The following is a 17,735-nucleotide window of genomic DNA, read 5'->3' as shown; positions in this document are numbered from 1 at the left end:
TGGTGAGCAATTGTACTGTGCATCACTTGCTTTGTGTATTATTATTTTTATTATCATATTATTATTGTTATCATTGTATTTCAATTATTAAACTGCTTTTATCTCAACCCACAAGTTTTTCTCACTTGTGCTTTTCCAATTCTCTCCCCCATCCCACCGGGGCTGGGGGGGAGTGAGCGAGCGGCTGCGTGGTGCTTAGTTGCCGACTGAGGTTAAACCACGACAAAATGTTAAACTGAAAAGAACACAGCTGTATATCCTTAACATTAATATTTTACCCATCATCAATAAATCAAGAAACCATGGAAAAGTTCCTTATGCAATATTACATGTAAAGAGGAGATCCAGTTTTCCTGTCATTTATACTCATCAACTACCATGATTGTACTGGTATTTTAAGTAGTGTTTGGAAAAAAGCCAGGCAGCATAATCATAGCACAGGGTGATGGTGAAATACTTTCAGTTCTGATATTAATTCAGAAGGATGTTAAATGCTGCATTTTGCATCAAAAAAATGTGAAGGGGAGGAACTGCAGAGATCTCAAGAGATAGGAAGGCAGAATGAAGCTAACCATAACTCATTTGGTGTGCTCTGGAAGGTCCTTGGAAATAGGGCCAGAAAGGAGTGGTCCACTGGTGTGATTAATTGTTTTGTAGATTGCCCTATGAAGAGTTTTAGCTGATACTAGCAATGGCTTTGGAGTAAAGGTAACCCTTTCAGAGAAAAATATCAAAGAAGAAACAGAAGTTAAGAGCTTATCAAATAATAGAGATACTTCATTAAAAAAATTGTGAAAGTTTGTCAAAAGTTATGCAAACAACTAGTAGGTTATTCAGTACCATCACATGTAAACTTGTACTTCTGTGTAGTACATAAGCATTTGAAGAAGTCTCTTGGGAAGTACTGAGACTGAAAAAGTCTAGCAGGAGGGAATGCCAGAAAAAATGCACCATGATGGACATACCCTATCACAGCAATAAAACAGACTAAAGCAGTCTTTGGATATAAAAGCAGCATCTGGGATTGTCAATGTCTGGGTCTACTGAGCTGAAATCACTCGAGTAATTGGGCTGATGTCAGAGGCCCACAGTTTGACCTTCTGCATGTTGCTATGTAGTTCATGGGGTTGTAACTTTTGCTAGATAAAGCACAATTAAACAATTGTGATGAAAACAGCAACAAAGAATCTGCATAACTGGCAGAAACAGCAGGTCTAAACTTATATAAAAATATTTGCCCTGCATCTCCTACACCCTGATCAACGAGCAACAGCTCAAAGCAGTCCACCAACTGCAAAAATCAAACAATCTGGAAGATGCTCTCCACCTCAAAAATTTCATCTGCCTCAGCCTGAAGGGAGATTGGCATGACTCTGGCTTCTGGAATGCCTGCCCATGGAGGACCTCCAGGAACACCTGGGACCAAACTCTCCCAGCCGGAGCTGATACGGTTCCTCCCAACCGCTGACAACCCCTGCTTCTACCAGTGAGGAAAGGGGAGATAGAGACAATCACTCACGACTTCATAGTCTTCTTTGCCTTAACTCTGTCACAGGTAATAAATATCCATTCTTCTTCACATGGCTCCAATTGTTGCATGGCAATTAATGTGTGCATTTTGTCTGTCCTGACCTAATCTAGGAAATCTAGACTGAAGCAGAGAGACCATATAACTTCATTGCTCATAATTTATGTGACTATATTCAGATACCGTGTCTAGTTCTGATCTCCATAACTGAACAAAGATGTAGATAAAGTGGGAAGCATTCATAAAGGAGTCACAAATATGATAAAAGACTCAGACTTTCCCTTAAATTGAAGAGTTCAATGCATATAGCTTATTAGAGGGAAAATTAAGGGATGATTGAGTTTATAAATACCTTCACAGAGACCAGAAATGTCATTAAGGGCTCCTGGGTTTGGGATATAAACTGGAAGCAAGGAGCCAGGTGTAGAGCCAGGTGTAAGTATGCAGTTCTATAGCAACTTAAACCAATGTAATTTCATGTTGCTATGTTCCTGTGTTCTGTGGTACCCAGTAAAGCACTCTCCTGCCTCATTCCCCCCTTTTTGCATCAACAGTAGTGCATAGCCAGATATAAGTAAACCAATACAAGGATCTTACCAAGCTGAAAATCACAGCCTTTTGAATTCCTATTCCTTTGGTTATTAGAACATTCTCTGCATCATCCATTTTCAAGTCACACATTTCTGTGGGCTTGTCCCAAAATTTAACTCATTAGAAATCTTTGTCAGACTTAGTGAAGTAACTCAAAGATGAGACATTTGAAATCTAATTTTTGTTTACTTCCAACAGAATTTGAATTTATGTTTAGTTTTACAGGAATGAGACTAATTATCTGAGACCACATATGTTGCCGTAATAAAGATAAATATGATATAAAAATAGTTTCTGAGAAATACTATTTAAAAATCAGATTAAGTTCTATTAACTCAGTTTTATTCTTCTCCATCCTATACCTCAAAAACATTTATGAAGTTATTCACATTAGTAGCCTACATTCTTTTTAGAAAAGATTGATCATGTTGTACCTTTCCTGTGATACACTGTTTCTACTCTTGAAGGCGGCAAAAAGAGACTGATGGCTTTGAAATATATAAGCTGGAGTGTTAGCAGAAAACAGATGTTTTTAATTAACTTTGGGTTTATGAATGCCAAGACAGAGTGAAAATTATATTAATTCCTTTTTCATCCTTTCTCTTGGCTTTAAACTATTTATTATGGGAAGATTACTTCTGTAATTTATCACATTGCAGCTGTCTTTACTGAAGAAATATTAGACACATTTTCTGGGGTTTTTTTTGCTTTGGTAAGTAGATTTTAACCATAGAGTTTAACAAACACATGCACACTTCCATTCTAGCTTAAACACACCCATAAAGAGAAATAAAAATATAGATGTGTTAAACTGCTCAAATATAGAAAAAGCTTCTTCAAAATAATTATTTTCAGAGTGAGTGGGTTTCGTTATACAACTGGTAAAAGTTAATATTGCATTGTTACTTCTTTATAAAAATTAAAACTGTACCATTTGGTACTATCAGTGCACACTTTAAGTGACTCTTAATTGAGAGATATCATAACCAGACTACCACATGCACAAGGAAATCTGCAAATTTTTTAAAGGACCAGAATTTATTCTGGTAAGTGTATTTACATGGCACTGAAATATTAAACCTGAAGTCTTGACAGTGTTTGATGAGTTGTTTTATTTCCAAATAAAAACTAAATATAAGGATTATTCCATGCTAATCATCTGCATCTTTCATTTTTACTGTAAATCCTACTTTAACTGACCTATACTTAGTTCTAGTTCTGCAAAATGGCATGACTTGAGGATATCCATTTATACAGAGGCCTAATTTTTATCCAAAACTTCCTTAGACTCTCCAATATATATTTTTTTTCTCATCACTAGATTTAGGCTTGACACCATTGAGCACACCACAGTAAAACCTTAAAGAAGTAAGCAGAACTCTTATAAATGTTAAAAGGACATGAAACAGAAGAAAACATAGAGCAAATGTTATAACTTCTTTTAAGAAATATCGATTCAATGTCTCATTTTCATTATAACTGATTTTATATTTCAATAGTACCGGATAACCCCAGACTTTCCAATATTTAGTTATGGTACTAAGATACCTAGCTACAGCTCAAAGTTTAGTTTGCAATGATGATTTGTAGCTACTGTAACCAATAAGAAGACACCACATTTTCTTCATGCTTACTTTCTACATTTGTGAGAAACGACCTGGGGATGAAGCAGCTAAGATAGAGGGCTGGGAGCTGAAATATAAGACAATATCAGAAAAAGAATGTTTACACACTAATCTGGTGTCAGCTTATCTCTTTCCTATTCAGACAGCAATGTTCAAGGTAAGGCTTAAGAAACACTTCTCTGAAAGACTGACAACCTAAAACAAAACAAAACAAAAGAGGAAGGAAAAAAAAGATGGCAGGTGAACTATGATGCAAGAAAAGTAGAGAGCCACAGGGGAATTTAGTCCTTGCAATACTATGAAAATAATATTAATTATTAACATTCCTTGGAGAAAAATGTGGACTCTGGGTCTCTCAATTACCAAGCTCACAATCTAATTTCTTCTTTGGTTTAATGGATCCTTTTTGTTTTATTCAGGGTAAAACATCTTCAACAATAAAGACTATTTTTTTCATATAGCCAAGCATGTAACACATTCTTCTGGGAAGGGGAGATGTGGATATACAGCTCTCCTTCAAATCATGCAGCTGAACATTCACTTACATTCCAAGTAAGCCTCTGGAATTATCATACTCTCAGGTGTTAGGGAGAAAGACGGTAATGGGACCGGTTACTCATGACATCAGACTTTTGGGAATATCAAAATATCTATAATCTTTTGCCTATTTAGTCTACCTGTTGGCATGGAAAACTACTCTGCTACCTACCTCCACCATCAGAAAGAAAACAAAAAAAAAAAAAAAAAATCCAAATGTGTGAGGTGGTGCAGCTCTGGCTGGAGGATATGATGATCCCCCTAATAGCCACTCTCTTATCCCTACCATCCTCTACACATAGTAGCAAGCCTGATACGTCAGCCATTTCCTCTCCTTCCCATTTCCTTCCAACTCCCCAAAAGGAACAACTTGGCTAAACCCAATCCTTCTCACTTCACTGCTGAGGTGGCAAAATTTAATTTTGCATATGCTCCCAGGAGAGCTTCACGCTATATTTTGCAGTGTTATTCATGCTGTGGGCTTACATATTGCATCATCATGTCCGCCCTAGCTGGGAGTATATCCTGCCTGGACTTTGGTGTGGGATAAATGCCAAATAATTTGATAGCAATACAACATAGGCAGTTCTTCGTATGTCCTTCAGAAGAAATGTAATGATTTTGCCAGCAGAAAGTAAGTTGAATAAGTGCTAATGGTATTTAGTACTGGGGAAGATATTTAATGTCACCTTCAGTTATTATGCTATCAGTAAATGTAGTGCTAAGTAGTAAATCTGGAACTATATATGGTTTGGGTTAGTTTCAGCCTTTTCATCTCCCCCAGGACAGAAGCAAGTGAAATACACAGAACTTCATTTTAACAGGAAACTCTCTGTTTCTGTGTAATAGATAAACTAAATACAAAAGGTGACAGAAGATGCTGGTTTCCCTTCCAGAAGCTACAAATATGTAGGTACAATTCAGAGTGCTCACGACAGAAGCCCAACCACTATTTACTGCAGTTGCTCTGAATGGCAGTCTAGAAATTTCTCTCCCTGTGGCTGTCACAGCTGTAAGTTAAAAGTGTATTAATCAGTATATAATTAATATGAACTTACCTCCAGCCTATATACAAGGATACCAAACCAGAGTAACTAACAACACTATGTAAGTATTCTTTTTAACATTGTAATGGTGTAGCCAGGCACAACATATAAGCTTGTGAGCAATTTGATCATCAAAAGGGCAAAGATAGACAGGTGTAATTGCACATAGAAGGCATCCAAGTAGCAAAAAATTGCTAAACAAGAGACAAGATAAGCACAAGGGTCTGCAAATAGGCCAGACATCCTCCTGAATACACAAGGATGACTGGCAAGACAAAAAAGAACAAGGTAAGTAGTACCAGGAGAACAGGAGACTTCCTTTTCTGGGAGTGGGAAAAATAGCTTAAAATCATCAGCCATAAGGAAGGTAAAACAGAGAAAAAGAAGACAAGCCTATTGTCATTTGACTTCTCTTACCAATGAGCTCCTACAGCTGCCCACATTAACCGCGGTGACTAGGAGCTAGCATGGACTGCAGCCATCAGCTCCAGTGTATTATATACGTTCACAGCTAAACTAGCATATGAGTGTTCAAGAGTAACAGTTTTGTACATGTAATGATGGTGATTAACATTATGTAGGATTTAACCAGCAGCACAAAGTGTGCTGTTAGCAAATTTAGTAAAGTTCTGTTTTACAATTTGAAACTGGCCTGATTTGTCAGCCTTCTAAACACTTCCATCATGATGATCTCTAATGCCATAAATAATAAATATACACATATTTTCAGCCCTAACACTGTATTTGAAAGTGTCTAAACACCTAAATTACATATTTGTGGGTATATAGGATTTGTTTGAAGGTGTATTACCATAACGTAATTTTTACATATTTATACATATCTCCTAAACTGTACCGTTGAAAACAAAACACACACATACATTAAAAAATACTATTACTCACTGTTATAAGTGATGTTAAATCCACGCCCTGACATTGAATGGTCAGCTTGAAATTCCAGACGCAAAATATGACCATTACTGGTAAGATGGGAAGGAACTTCAGCACCAGTAAACGTCCCTATTATGGGGGAATCTGGAGAGTCACCATCTTTAACTGCAAGGAAGTCAAACTGAGATTCCAAGTCAAAGTCATTAAAAGAGAGATGGATTCGGCTCCCAGGGTCAGAAATTATTGTCCAGATACAGTTTAAATTATTCCCATATCCCTCTGGATAATCAGGAGAAAGAACTGTTCCCATTGGTGCAGTGAAATTGGAAAGGCAAGGAACTGCCAAAAAAAGAGAAAGAAATTAGATAATAGAATAAAACATTTCAATAAGGATTTATTTTATTACTAAGTTTTTGTAAGAGATCCTTAAACTTGCTGATTACATCAACTGAATTCAGTATTTTTCATGATCTGTGAAGCCAGAAAGAAGGTTCTTTTTTTTTTAATCTTCTTATTCCCTTCCCCTCAATAAAACTACCTCCCAAGAAGACCCCCCAGGTAATAAAGAACATCCTTGTTGCATTGGAAGCCCACAGCAGTCCTTACAATTTACCCATGTTCAACAATCCTTAATCACTTGGCACCACTCATTTTCTCCTTTAGGGAACTGTTTAGATGAGCAGACTTCTCACTGAGCACATTAAAGAGGCAAAGTCAATAGCACCCTTATCATTTGGTGTTCACACAGAAGCACAAGAAATTAACTAGCCTCAAAGAGACAACAGAGTTTTTTTCATAGAATCATAGAATCATTAAGGTTGGAAGAGACCTCCAAGATCATCGAGTCCAACCGTCAACCCAACACCACCATGCCCACTAAACCATGTCCCTAAGCGCCTCATCTACCCGTCTTTTAAATACTTCTAGGGATGGTGACTCAACCACTTCCCTGGGCAGCCTGTTCCAATGTTTAACTACTCTTTCAGTAAAGAAATTTTTCCTCACATCCAATCTAAACCTCCCCTGGCGCAACTTGAGGCCAGACCAACTTTTGTTGGTACCAGGATAATATTTTATATTCAACCATTTTAGTTAAGCCATATTAAATTGAGTTGCAGGGATGAAAGCAACTGACCGCACTCACACTGAATATATTTGATCTGTACTATTTTAGTGGAAATGTTAAGAAAGGTGTTGCCACATATACGTATCACAAAATTGGTTTTACTTATGCTGTATAATGTAACTGGAAAAGAGCTATAAATGTCTATCATCACTTAAGTGCTAAAAGATATTAATATATAATACATGGCGGGGAAAGGTAAATAATTTAAACCTTGATTGCAATTCAGCAACTTCTAATCTAAGGAAATATATTAACTTATAAGAGTAGCTATAAAAAGTGTACCACATAAAATCTACAGAATCCTACAAAAAAGCCAATAATAAAACATTATATCAAATCACATAAAGACAACTGGTTTAATAGTTGCTAGTAAAAGGAAACAATATTTTAGCAGCTCTAGAACCTGTCTTGGGAATAATCATTAGGCAAACCCACCACTGAACAAAAGTAAATTCATCCTGTCAGTGTAATTAACTGCATTGTGCTAACTCTGCAATCGATCACACAAATTATTACATATAAGGAAAAACTTATCATAATGTTATGTATTAAAAATAATAATAAAAAAGATTTGGTACATACAAATACAGATTGGTATGTTTGCAGACCACTGGTTGTTTTCTTGGCAAATGATTGATTTCTCTCCAATTAATTCAAATCCAAACTGACACTCAAACCTTAAAACATCACGGTTAGAAAATCCATCCCCTTCTCTGATACCATACAATGGTGTTCCAGGATCCCCACAGCTTTCCTTTTCAATTTCTGTTGAAATAAATAAGGAATTTATTTCTAGAAGACTAAAACAAACTCCCTGTGGGTATATGCTCACATCTAGAAAATAACTATACATTATTATAAGCAAATGAAAATCATCTACATAACAACAGTTGCTGAAATGCATCACTGAGTCTGATTCTATACTCCAGCTTCTTAAGGAGGAAATTCTGTGTAAGGATCTTAGAAAAATCAGAGCTCTCTGTGTTAATAAAGTACTTGAAATTAAAAGAGTATGAGGAAAACTATTACTACTTTATTTTATTTTGTAAAATCTTAGGCAATAATAATATTAAGTAAAAATTCACTTGTAGTACGTGAGCATGTAAAACTAGCAACAGAGACCAGGATCCACTGTGTAAACACTGTCCATTTTCCAACACAGCTTAAATTGATGAACCAATGACATGGCAAAAAAAGGGAGCCACGACACAAAAAGAATTGCCCAAAGTCAAAAGGAGGCTATAGATAAATATAGAAGTATATATACACATACATACACATTTATATATACACATTATGTACACACATGCAAAAATAACTTCTCTATACTCAAATAACAATTTACCTCAGTGGACTTAACTGCAAGGTATCTGAATGATTCTCTTCTATTTCTACAGTTGTTACAGCTATGACAGTCTCTCAAATTACATACTGTCCTAAACTTTCACTGATAGTTACAAGCATGGAGGGATCTTCCAAAAAGCATTTCTCATCCATATGCATTTCACAACCTCATAAGACAATTCAAGCTGGAATCATAGAATGGTTTGGGTTGGAAGGGACCATAAAGATCATATAGTTCCAACCCCCCTGCTGTGGGCAGGGACATCTTCAACTAAATCAGGTTGCTCAAAGCCCCATCCAACCTGGCCTTGAACACTTCCAGGGATGGGGCATCCACAACTTCTCTGGGCAACCTGTTCCAGTGTCTCTCCACCCTCACAGTAAAGAATTTATTCCTAATATCTAATCTAAATCTACCCTCTTTCTGTTTAAAACCATTACCCCTTGTCCCATCACTACAGTCCCTGATAAAGAGTCCTTCCCTATCTTTCCTGTAGGCCCCCTTTAAGTACTGGAAGGCTGCTATGAGGTGTCCCTGGAGCCTCCTCTTCTCTAGGCTAAACAACCCCAACTCTCTTAGCCTGTCCTCCTAGGGAAGGTGCTCCAGCCCCCTGATCATCTTCATGGCCCTCTTCTGGACCCGCTCCAACAGGTCCATGTCTTTCTTGTGCTGGGGGCCCCAGAGCTGAACACAGTACTTCAGGCAGGGTCTCCCCAGAGCAGAGTAGAGGGGCAGAATCACCTCCCCTGACCCGCTGGCCACGCTTCTTTTGATGCAGCCCAGGATGAGATTGGCTTTCTGGGCTGCGAGCACACATTGCCGGCTCACATTCAGTTTTTCATCCACCAATACCCCCAAGTCCTTCTCTGCAGGGCTGCTCTCAATCTACTCTTCACCCAGGCTGTATCCATGTTTGGGATTGCCCCAAGTCAGATGCAGGACCTTGCACTTGGTCTTGTTGAACCTCATGAGTTTCACATGGTCCCACCTCTCTAGCCTGTCATGGTACCTCTGGATGGCATCCCTTCCCTCTAGAGTATCATCACGCCACTCATCTTGGTGTCATGCACAAACTTGCTGAGGGTGCACTCAATCCCACTGTCCATGTCCCTGACAAAGATGATACTGGTCCCAATAGGTACCCCTGAGACACAACTCATCACTGGTTTCCACCTGGACATTCAGCCGTTGAACACAACTTTCTGAGTGTGACCATCCAGTCAATTCCTTATCCACCAAGTGGTCCACCTGTCAAATCCATGTCTCCCCATTTTAGAGACAAGGACGTTGCATGGGACAATATCAAATGATTTGCACAAGTCCATGTAGATGACGTCAGTTGTTCTTCCCTTATCCACCAATGCTGTAACCTCATCATAGAATGCCACCAAATTTGTCAGGCATGATTTGCCCTTAGTGAAGCCATGTTGGCTGTCACCAATCACCTCCTTATTTTCCATGTGTTTTAGCATAGTTTCCAGGAGGATCTGCTCCATGATCTTGCTAGGCACAGAGGTGAGACTGTCTGACCTGTATTCCAGCCTGGGTCTTCCATTTTTCCCTTTTTAAAAACAAGGGTTATGTTTCCCCTTTTCCTGTCACGGGGAACTTCACCAGTCTGCCACGAGTTTTCAAATATGATGAATAGTGACTTAGCAACTTCATCTGCCAGTTCCCTCAGGACCCTCGGATGCATTTCATTAGGTCCCATGGACTTGTGCACATTCAGGTTCTTTAGATGGTCTTGAACCTGCCTGATCTTCTCCTACGGTGGGTGGTACTTCATTCTCCCAGTCCCTGCCTTTGGATTCTGTGAGTTGGACGGCATGGCTTGAGCACTTGCTGATGAAGACCAAGGCAATAACGTTGTTGAGTACCTCAGCCTTCTCCATGTCAGTTGTAGCCAGGTCTCCCGTTTCGCTCAGCAGGATGGGTACAGTTTCTTTCAGCTTCCTTCATTGTCCTATGTACCTGAAGAAACCCTTCTTATTATTTTTCATGTCCCTAGCCATGTTCAGCTCCAGCTGTGCCTTGGCTTTCCTGATCCCCACCCTGAGGTCCCCTGGAAGGGACCTCAGAAGGTCTCTAGGCCAGGCTTCTGCTCAAAGGAGGCTCAGCTCTGAGATCAGACCAGGTTGCTCAGGACTTTATCCACTTGGCTCTTGAAAATCTCCCAGGATGGAGACTGTTCTGGGCAACCTGTTCCACTGCTTGACTGTACGTGTGGGAAAAAGTTTTTCCTTATATCCAGTCAGAACTTCCCTTGTTCTAACTCATGCTCATTGTCCCCCCATCCTCCCATCATGTACCAGTGTAAAGAGCCTGCCTCTGTATTCTCAATAACCTCCTCACAGCTACTGGCAGGCTGATATTAGACCCTACTCCTACAGGCTGAACAAGCTCAGCTCCCTCAGGCACTCCTCACAGGGCAAGTGCTCCAGCCCCTGATTGCCTTGACGACCCTCCACTGAACTCACTTCAGTTAATCAGTCTCTCAAAACTGGATGGACTATTCAAGATGGAGTCTAAGGAAAGTAAAGGAAAATAATCTCTTCCATCAATCTGTGCTCCTGTTAATCCAGCCCAGGATGCTTTTGATCTTCTTTGCTGCCAAGGAATGCTGCTGGTTTACACTCAGCTTGCTGTCCACCAGGGCATCAAGGCCTTTTCTGGAGAGCCACTCCCCAGCCTTTAATGTAGGCAGGAGTTATTCATTCCCAGGTGTAGGACTTAGCACTTGCCCTTGTTGAATTTCATAGAGCTCCTGTAGGCTCATTCCTCTGGCCTGTATAGGTCCCTCTGGAGAGCAGCACTGTTCTTGAGAATATTCAACTGTTTCTCCCAATTTGATGTCATCTGCAAATCTGATGAGAGTGCACTTCATAGCCTCTTCACAGTCAATGACAATATGGAATATCCCAGAGTAGACTCCTGTGGTACTCTTCTTGATTCTGGCCTCCAGTACAGTATGATCCATTAACCAGTATCCTCTATCCTATCATCCAACCTGTTGTTTGGTTTTGGGTTTTTTTTGGGGGGTTGTTTGTTTGGGTTTTGTTGTTGTTGTCGTTTTCTTTTTTCCACCCATCTGGTTATCTCCTATAGTATTCTTGCATCCAAGTCAGGACACTATACTCACATATGCAACTCTGGATGAGTGGACAGAGTGAAAAACCTTGATAAGGTTGAGGTAGGCAACATCCACTGCTCTCCCCTTATCCAGCAACCTAGTAATTTATTATAAAAGACCAATCAGCTTGGTCAGGTGTGATTTACCCTTGATAAATTCACGCTAGCTGTTCCCAAACACTTTCTTCATGTGCCAGGAAATGGCTTCCAAGAGGACTTGATCTGTGATTTCACCAGGAATTGAAATAAAGGTCAGCCTGCAGTTGCACAGGTCAAGTTTTGGCTTTTGTTGAAGATCATGCAACTTCTTCCACTCTTTGGGGATCCCTCCTAACCTCGACAAACTGTCAAAGATGATAGAAAGTGGCCTTGCAAGGAGATTCACCAGCTCTCTCAGCACCCTTGGATGCAGTCTGTTATGTCTTAGAAACTTGTAAAGAAAACATTGTGCTCAAGATATGAAAGCTAGAAATGCATTCATCTGCCAATAAAGGAAATATGGTACATAGGTAATGGAAATTCAGTACAAAATATTTTTTTCACAAACTTCTTTCACAAAAGATTCTAACTATAAAAAGGACAGAAATCTTAAAAAAAAAAAAAATTTATCATGTGTAACAATAATAGTAACAAATTTCCCTAAACCATAGTTTGAAAATTTCTCTTTAAAGGTCTTGCTGCCACTTTTTTTATGTTTCCAAATTTGGTAGTTTGACTGTGAGAAAAAAACAAACAAACAGCAAGTGTTTTGATTTTAACTCAAATAATTTTTCTAGGGTCATATTGTCAGCAGCGTACATCTCATTTCTCAAAGCTTTCAGCTACTAATGCTCTGAATACAATTGAAATGTGACAAAAAGCAAATAAAGAACATTCCATTTCAACAAGGAAATGAAAAAGAGTTCAAGATTGTTTAAAAAAAAGACTTCACAGAGATTTGAAAGGCTTTATTATTCTGTTTGATTAAAGAAAAATCAAAACCAATAAAACAAAACCATCTAACAAAAAGCATAACAAACATCAATATTTCTTATTGCCTTATTTGTATTTGTTCTAACAGTTCTAGGAAAAGAAGAATATAATTCATAATTTAAAAAGAGATAGAAACCAGGTTCAAACTCTCCCCAGAACACAGACCTCCAATAAAAGTTAAAGCTGTCCTGAAGAAAGAACATAAGATATCCCAAAGAAGACACAAACTCACTCATCCTATCTTCAAGATTGGATTATTGAAGAGAATTGATGAGATTATTAATGTCAAACCTACAGAACCACTCAGTTTTTAATTGCTAAAGAAATACAAGGTTTTCCTAGGCTGTCCTGGTAGGTTAATAACATTCTAAGTGCCTAAGTCACTTCACATTTCATTTGGGAAAACAAATGTATTCTGTAAACTAGTTCTCCAACAAGTGATTACATCAAGTAACTTAATGTAGTTTTCTCATAGAATATATGCTAGACAGTAAATGTATTTATACGTACTTATATTTATTCTCTTTTGGGGCTACTATTCTGATGTAGCTGGGACAATGGCTTTCTCTAATTGTTATTTTATCCTAAATAGCAAGAGTTTCCATGATTTTTGTCAAATTTAAACAGATATATAGCTGAGCAAAGCTGATATAGTGAGCTTGCTCATCTTGTCTTCTATCAGACATCCCTATTAGGAAGACTTAAAGGAACTGATTCTGCATTCAAAAAATCCTTAGGCAGAGTATAAGTTTTTACAGGAGTTAGTTGGAAATAAATTACTATTTTCCTTTATCCTATGTGAGAGATTACATCCATAGGCTTATATTTCATTTGCTTTCATAAATGGAATTAAGTTGAACAAGATGTTATTTGAATGACAGTTTTAAATGAAATAAACCATCCCTAAACCCCATTCACATCCATTTACATTTATAGCAAATCTTTCCTTTATTATTTTAATCTTTCCTGCATGTCTTGCTTACACCACTTTTATATTCTCTGTAAATTTCATGTTAGCATCAGTTCAATTCGGAATTTGAAACAGAATTTTTTTGTGTCATTACTTAGTTTTCCTTAGGAGCAGAAATGATAGGGGTTTTTTTCTTTTTTTTTGATTGAAGTGCAAATAGCTTTTAGATTTGTTTAGAGAATGTCATCAAACTTTCTTTGAAACAGACAGGAAAAAAAAGTACTGCTTACTGGGTTTTTGTCAGATAACCACATTTTAAATAACACGATTTTAGGAAAGACCACTATTTCGTCTTTGTTTGAAGTCACTAAGGGGCCAAATGATATTCATATTCACATTTTTTACTGCTAGCTCTACCACTCTTGTTTCAGCTTCCCTGCATTGCATATTTGTTTCAACAACTCCTAAGAAGTTAGGTTCAGAGCCTGACAAAGTCTCATTTCTTGATAAACTTGCACTAGTCCCTCATTGTAGATAATTCATTTATGATAAATAGAAATTATTTATGGTTGTTTAAGATTAGCAGAAGAAACAGTAAGTTTTCCAATGGCTCAATTAGTAATGCCATAATTAAAACTAAAAAAAAAAAAAAAATTTGGAAACTTCAGTATGAGTCACCAAATAGTGAAGAGAAATAAAAGGTATTATGGGCTATCCTCTTGGAACATAGCTTGAATTCCTACCAACAAAGCTGTGCGTATGAGTACACCACTTTAATGTTTTAGTTGGGCTAAAAATGTCGCTAATTATAATACATTCTTTCATATAATGCACATGTATAACAAAGTTGTAATTCACAGCACAAGTTGTTAAAGAGTGTATTTTAGTGGAAACACTATTTCTACAGGATCTTGCATGGTATAAGCACTTAGAAGAAGTTTATTATATATAATGACTACCTTCGAAAAGTCAAAAGTAATCTTATTACTTAAGCACATTTTTGTATTTTATTTTATATTTTGGTTACTTTGTATTTTTACATTTTGATTTATGTTCTCTGTTATGATTTATTCAGCTTTTTGAGATTTGCAGTTCATGTTGGCTACAATAAGAGGTGGCTAGGATGAATTTCTCTTTTCCTGTGGTCATTACCACTAACTTATAAATCTGTGATCCGAAAGACGAGTATTGCTATTTGTGCCTAAGAAAAAAAACAATACTTACGCTAATATTATTTCTGTTAGATAGTCCTTTCTTTCTTTGTAGTCATAAAAAAAGAGGAGCAACTCTAAGCATAAATATAGTTTGTTTGTTAAATATGTTAATAATGAATCAGGCATGATCTTTTGAGGTTTAAGGCTTTTGAGAGGGGAAAAAAAAATCTGTTTTTGTTTTCAGAAATTATTTCATATAGAAGGACATTAACAGTAAAAGGAGGCATGATTTCTAGTGATGTTGGAGATCTAACTTTTTTAAAGACCAACTACTGTTAAGACTGTTCAGGATACTCATTATTTTGGAAACTTGGTCATACAAAATTGATGTTTGTGGTCGCAGTGCACTGAATGGAGCTTATAATTGCCAACATATTTTCTAACAAGAAATATCCAGAAAACATCAAGTTAAGGGAAAATAACAGAAAAATAGACAGAAAATTAAGGTAACCATCTCATTTTATTTTAAATTATCCTTGTGTTATTTTTGTGTATCTCACTGAAGGGTTCTGTAGATTTCCAATCAGTAATGCAGTGAAGGGAGAGCCCAAAGTGACAGTAGCTACCAGTATAGGGATACCAAGATAGGAATGTTCTTTTTCTCTTATCCTCTGCCTTTGTGAAGGACAGGCATGTTCTGGAGGTGACTAAATGGGCCTTGGGGAAAAGAAATGGTCACTTACTACACAAATGCATTTTGACAGAGTTGCACTGGAGTTAGGGCTTGAAAAGGTAACTTGTCTATCTTTTCCCTCCTGTAACTGAAGGGAAAATAAAAGATAAGAATGTGATTCTTGTAAGGGAGAACAATTTGGAAAGAAAAGAGATCACTGGTGCACAGTGGAAAAGTACAATACTGAAGACTTGCTATCACTTCAGCAGGGATTCAAAATCTATAGTACTTCAAGGAAGTACCAGACAAAGACCAATCTCTCTTTACTTTAACAGCATTTTAGAATAATGTCTGTTTTTTGTTTCACTGACCATAGAAATGGGAATATGACAGACAACTGGATTTGTTTTGTCATTAGTAAAATTGCATTGAATTCATTACATGCTCTTTGTTGCCACAAAGCATACCGGATTAACTACATACTAGTATGTGAAAGGAAACAGAGTTTCAGTATGTAATTCAAAAAGAATGAAGCTGGTCGTTTGATATTTGGATTTGCTATGTCAAAAGCTACAAGCATTCACCATCATATATTGACATACTGGCATTTTGTAAGATAATAGGGAAAAATCTATATAATCACACTTTGAAACACAAGGGCATGTACAATTTATATATAAATTACTGAATACACATTACATATCTAATTTGGTTGTGAAATTGCCGAGCCAGTGTTCCCACTGCAGGACTTGCTTATTCAAAGAGCTAGGAGAAGATACCATTATATATTTATACAACTTTTGCTCGCAAAGCACAAGAAACCAGCAGCAGTATAATCATCTATCTTATCTTGAACATTAGAACTTAAATCATAAGGAGAAAAAGTACTCAAAAAGCAGCAAGCAGGAAAATAAAAATGAATAACTTATGAATCAAGAACATATATTTCTTTGTGTCAATTAGGATGATAAATAATACAAGCAATTGGTTATCTATGCCATATGTCTTCACAGTATGTATATTCAAGAAAAATAATCTTAAAGATACATAGCAGACAAACAGTTATGGACAAATTTCAGCAAGAGCTTAGACTATGCTTACCAGCTTACATGGGAAAAGATTGGAGGTTTGGTCACATTTACATGTAATAAGGTTTAAGTATTGCTGTGACCAGTAAACAAAACAGGAAGCAATTTGAATGACCTAACATACGATACCTTCTCCTAAATATTACTATATGTATCTTCAAATAAAGGAAATAGTTTTGTTTATTAACGGCTACTGTTAAAGCTTGAGTATTTTTATAAACATATGATGGAATGTCATTTCCAAAAGAACAAAGAGCCCAGTGTCATGTGATTTGCAGTTATATTTTAAAGGTTATCAATACCCTTGCTTCATTCTAACTATCAGATTTTTGTCTACAAATTCCATGTCTTGGGAATTCCTGTTATATAAAAGAATTTCCACCTTAACCACTATTCTTACCCAGAGCAACTAGTGTGATTTTTAGCCTCAATTCTGATCACAATAGGTTTTATGTTAGCCATAATTAAAACTAATGTTTGTTTTGGTTTGGTTTTATGTTTGTTTGCTTGTTTTCCTAAAAGATAGGAAAGAAAGACCTGCTCTTATGGCTGTTCTTCTAGCAAATAGCAAGTGTGAGGGTAGAGAACGAATCTTGCATTGAGATCAAATACAAACAGGCTGGAACGATGGCTGTATCAAAACCATGAGAAGGTGCACTCCACAGGACCTCCAGCTGTGCCTGACTGCCCCAGGTGGGAGACACATCAGAGTGTGTTGCAGCACCTTTGTGCTCCTGGGCTCCCTTACAGAAGAAGCAGGTATGCAAAGGCAGAAAAGGAGAGGAGGAGGAGGAGGATTTATGTATGCAGTCAGGTCTTGTCCCTGTATGAATTCACAACATGTTTAGTGTATAATGTGTTATACAGAACACCTGTCCAAGGGTATAGAGTCAGTCAGGGAAGTTGTGGGGGGGGGGGGGGGGAAATATATAAAAGAAGCAGCTGTTCTTTCCCTGCTATGTAGGTGGTGGTAACATTCTGTACCCGTGCTGAATTGTGCCAATTGTCAGGGTACTTCTCATTTCCTGATCACATAAAGTGACGAGCCAGATTGTGAGCGTTTCACAAAGAAAATAAGCATAATTAATTTAGAGAGGGTAATGGGGCTAAGGTCACTTAT

General features: G+C 37.4%; 1 protein-coding gene across 2 annotated transcripts in view; it reads right to left on the bottom strand.

Moving 5' to 3' along the window:
- CSMD3 (CUB and Sushi multiple domains 3) overlaps positions 1-17,735 on the bottom strand; it is an 803,119-nt gene that overhangs the window by 363,517 nt on the left and 421,867 nt on the right. For both annotated transcript variants that reach the window (XM_009321682.1, XM_009321683.1), the window contains 2 exons: positions 7,927-8,109; positions 6,231-6,557 (listed from right to left, as the gene is read on the bottom strand). In XM_009321682.1, the coding sequence (XP_009319957.1) occupies positions 6,231-6,557; positions 7,927-8,109 (510 nt within the window). The remainder of the gene's footprint in view (positions 1-6,230; positions 6,558-7,926; positions 8,110-17,735) is intronic.

This window comes from Pygoscelis adeliae, unplaced genomic scaffold, assembly GCF_000699105.1.
Source record: "Pygoscelis adeliae isolate BGI_AS28 unplaced genomic scaffold, ASM69910v1 Scaffold111, whole genome shotgun sequence".
Taxonomy (NCBI): Eukaryota; Metazoa; Chordata; class Aves; order Sphenisciformes; family Spheniscidae; genus Pygoscelis; species Pygoscelis adeliae.
This window is presented reverse-complemented; position numbering and strand designations above follow the sequence as displayed.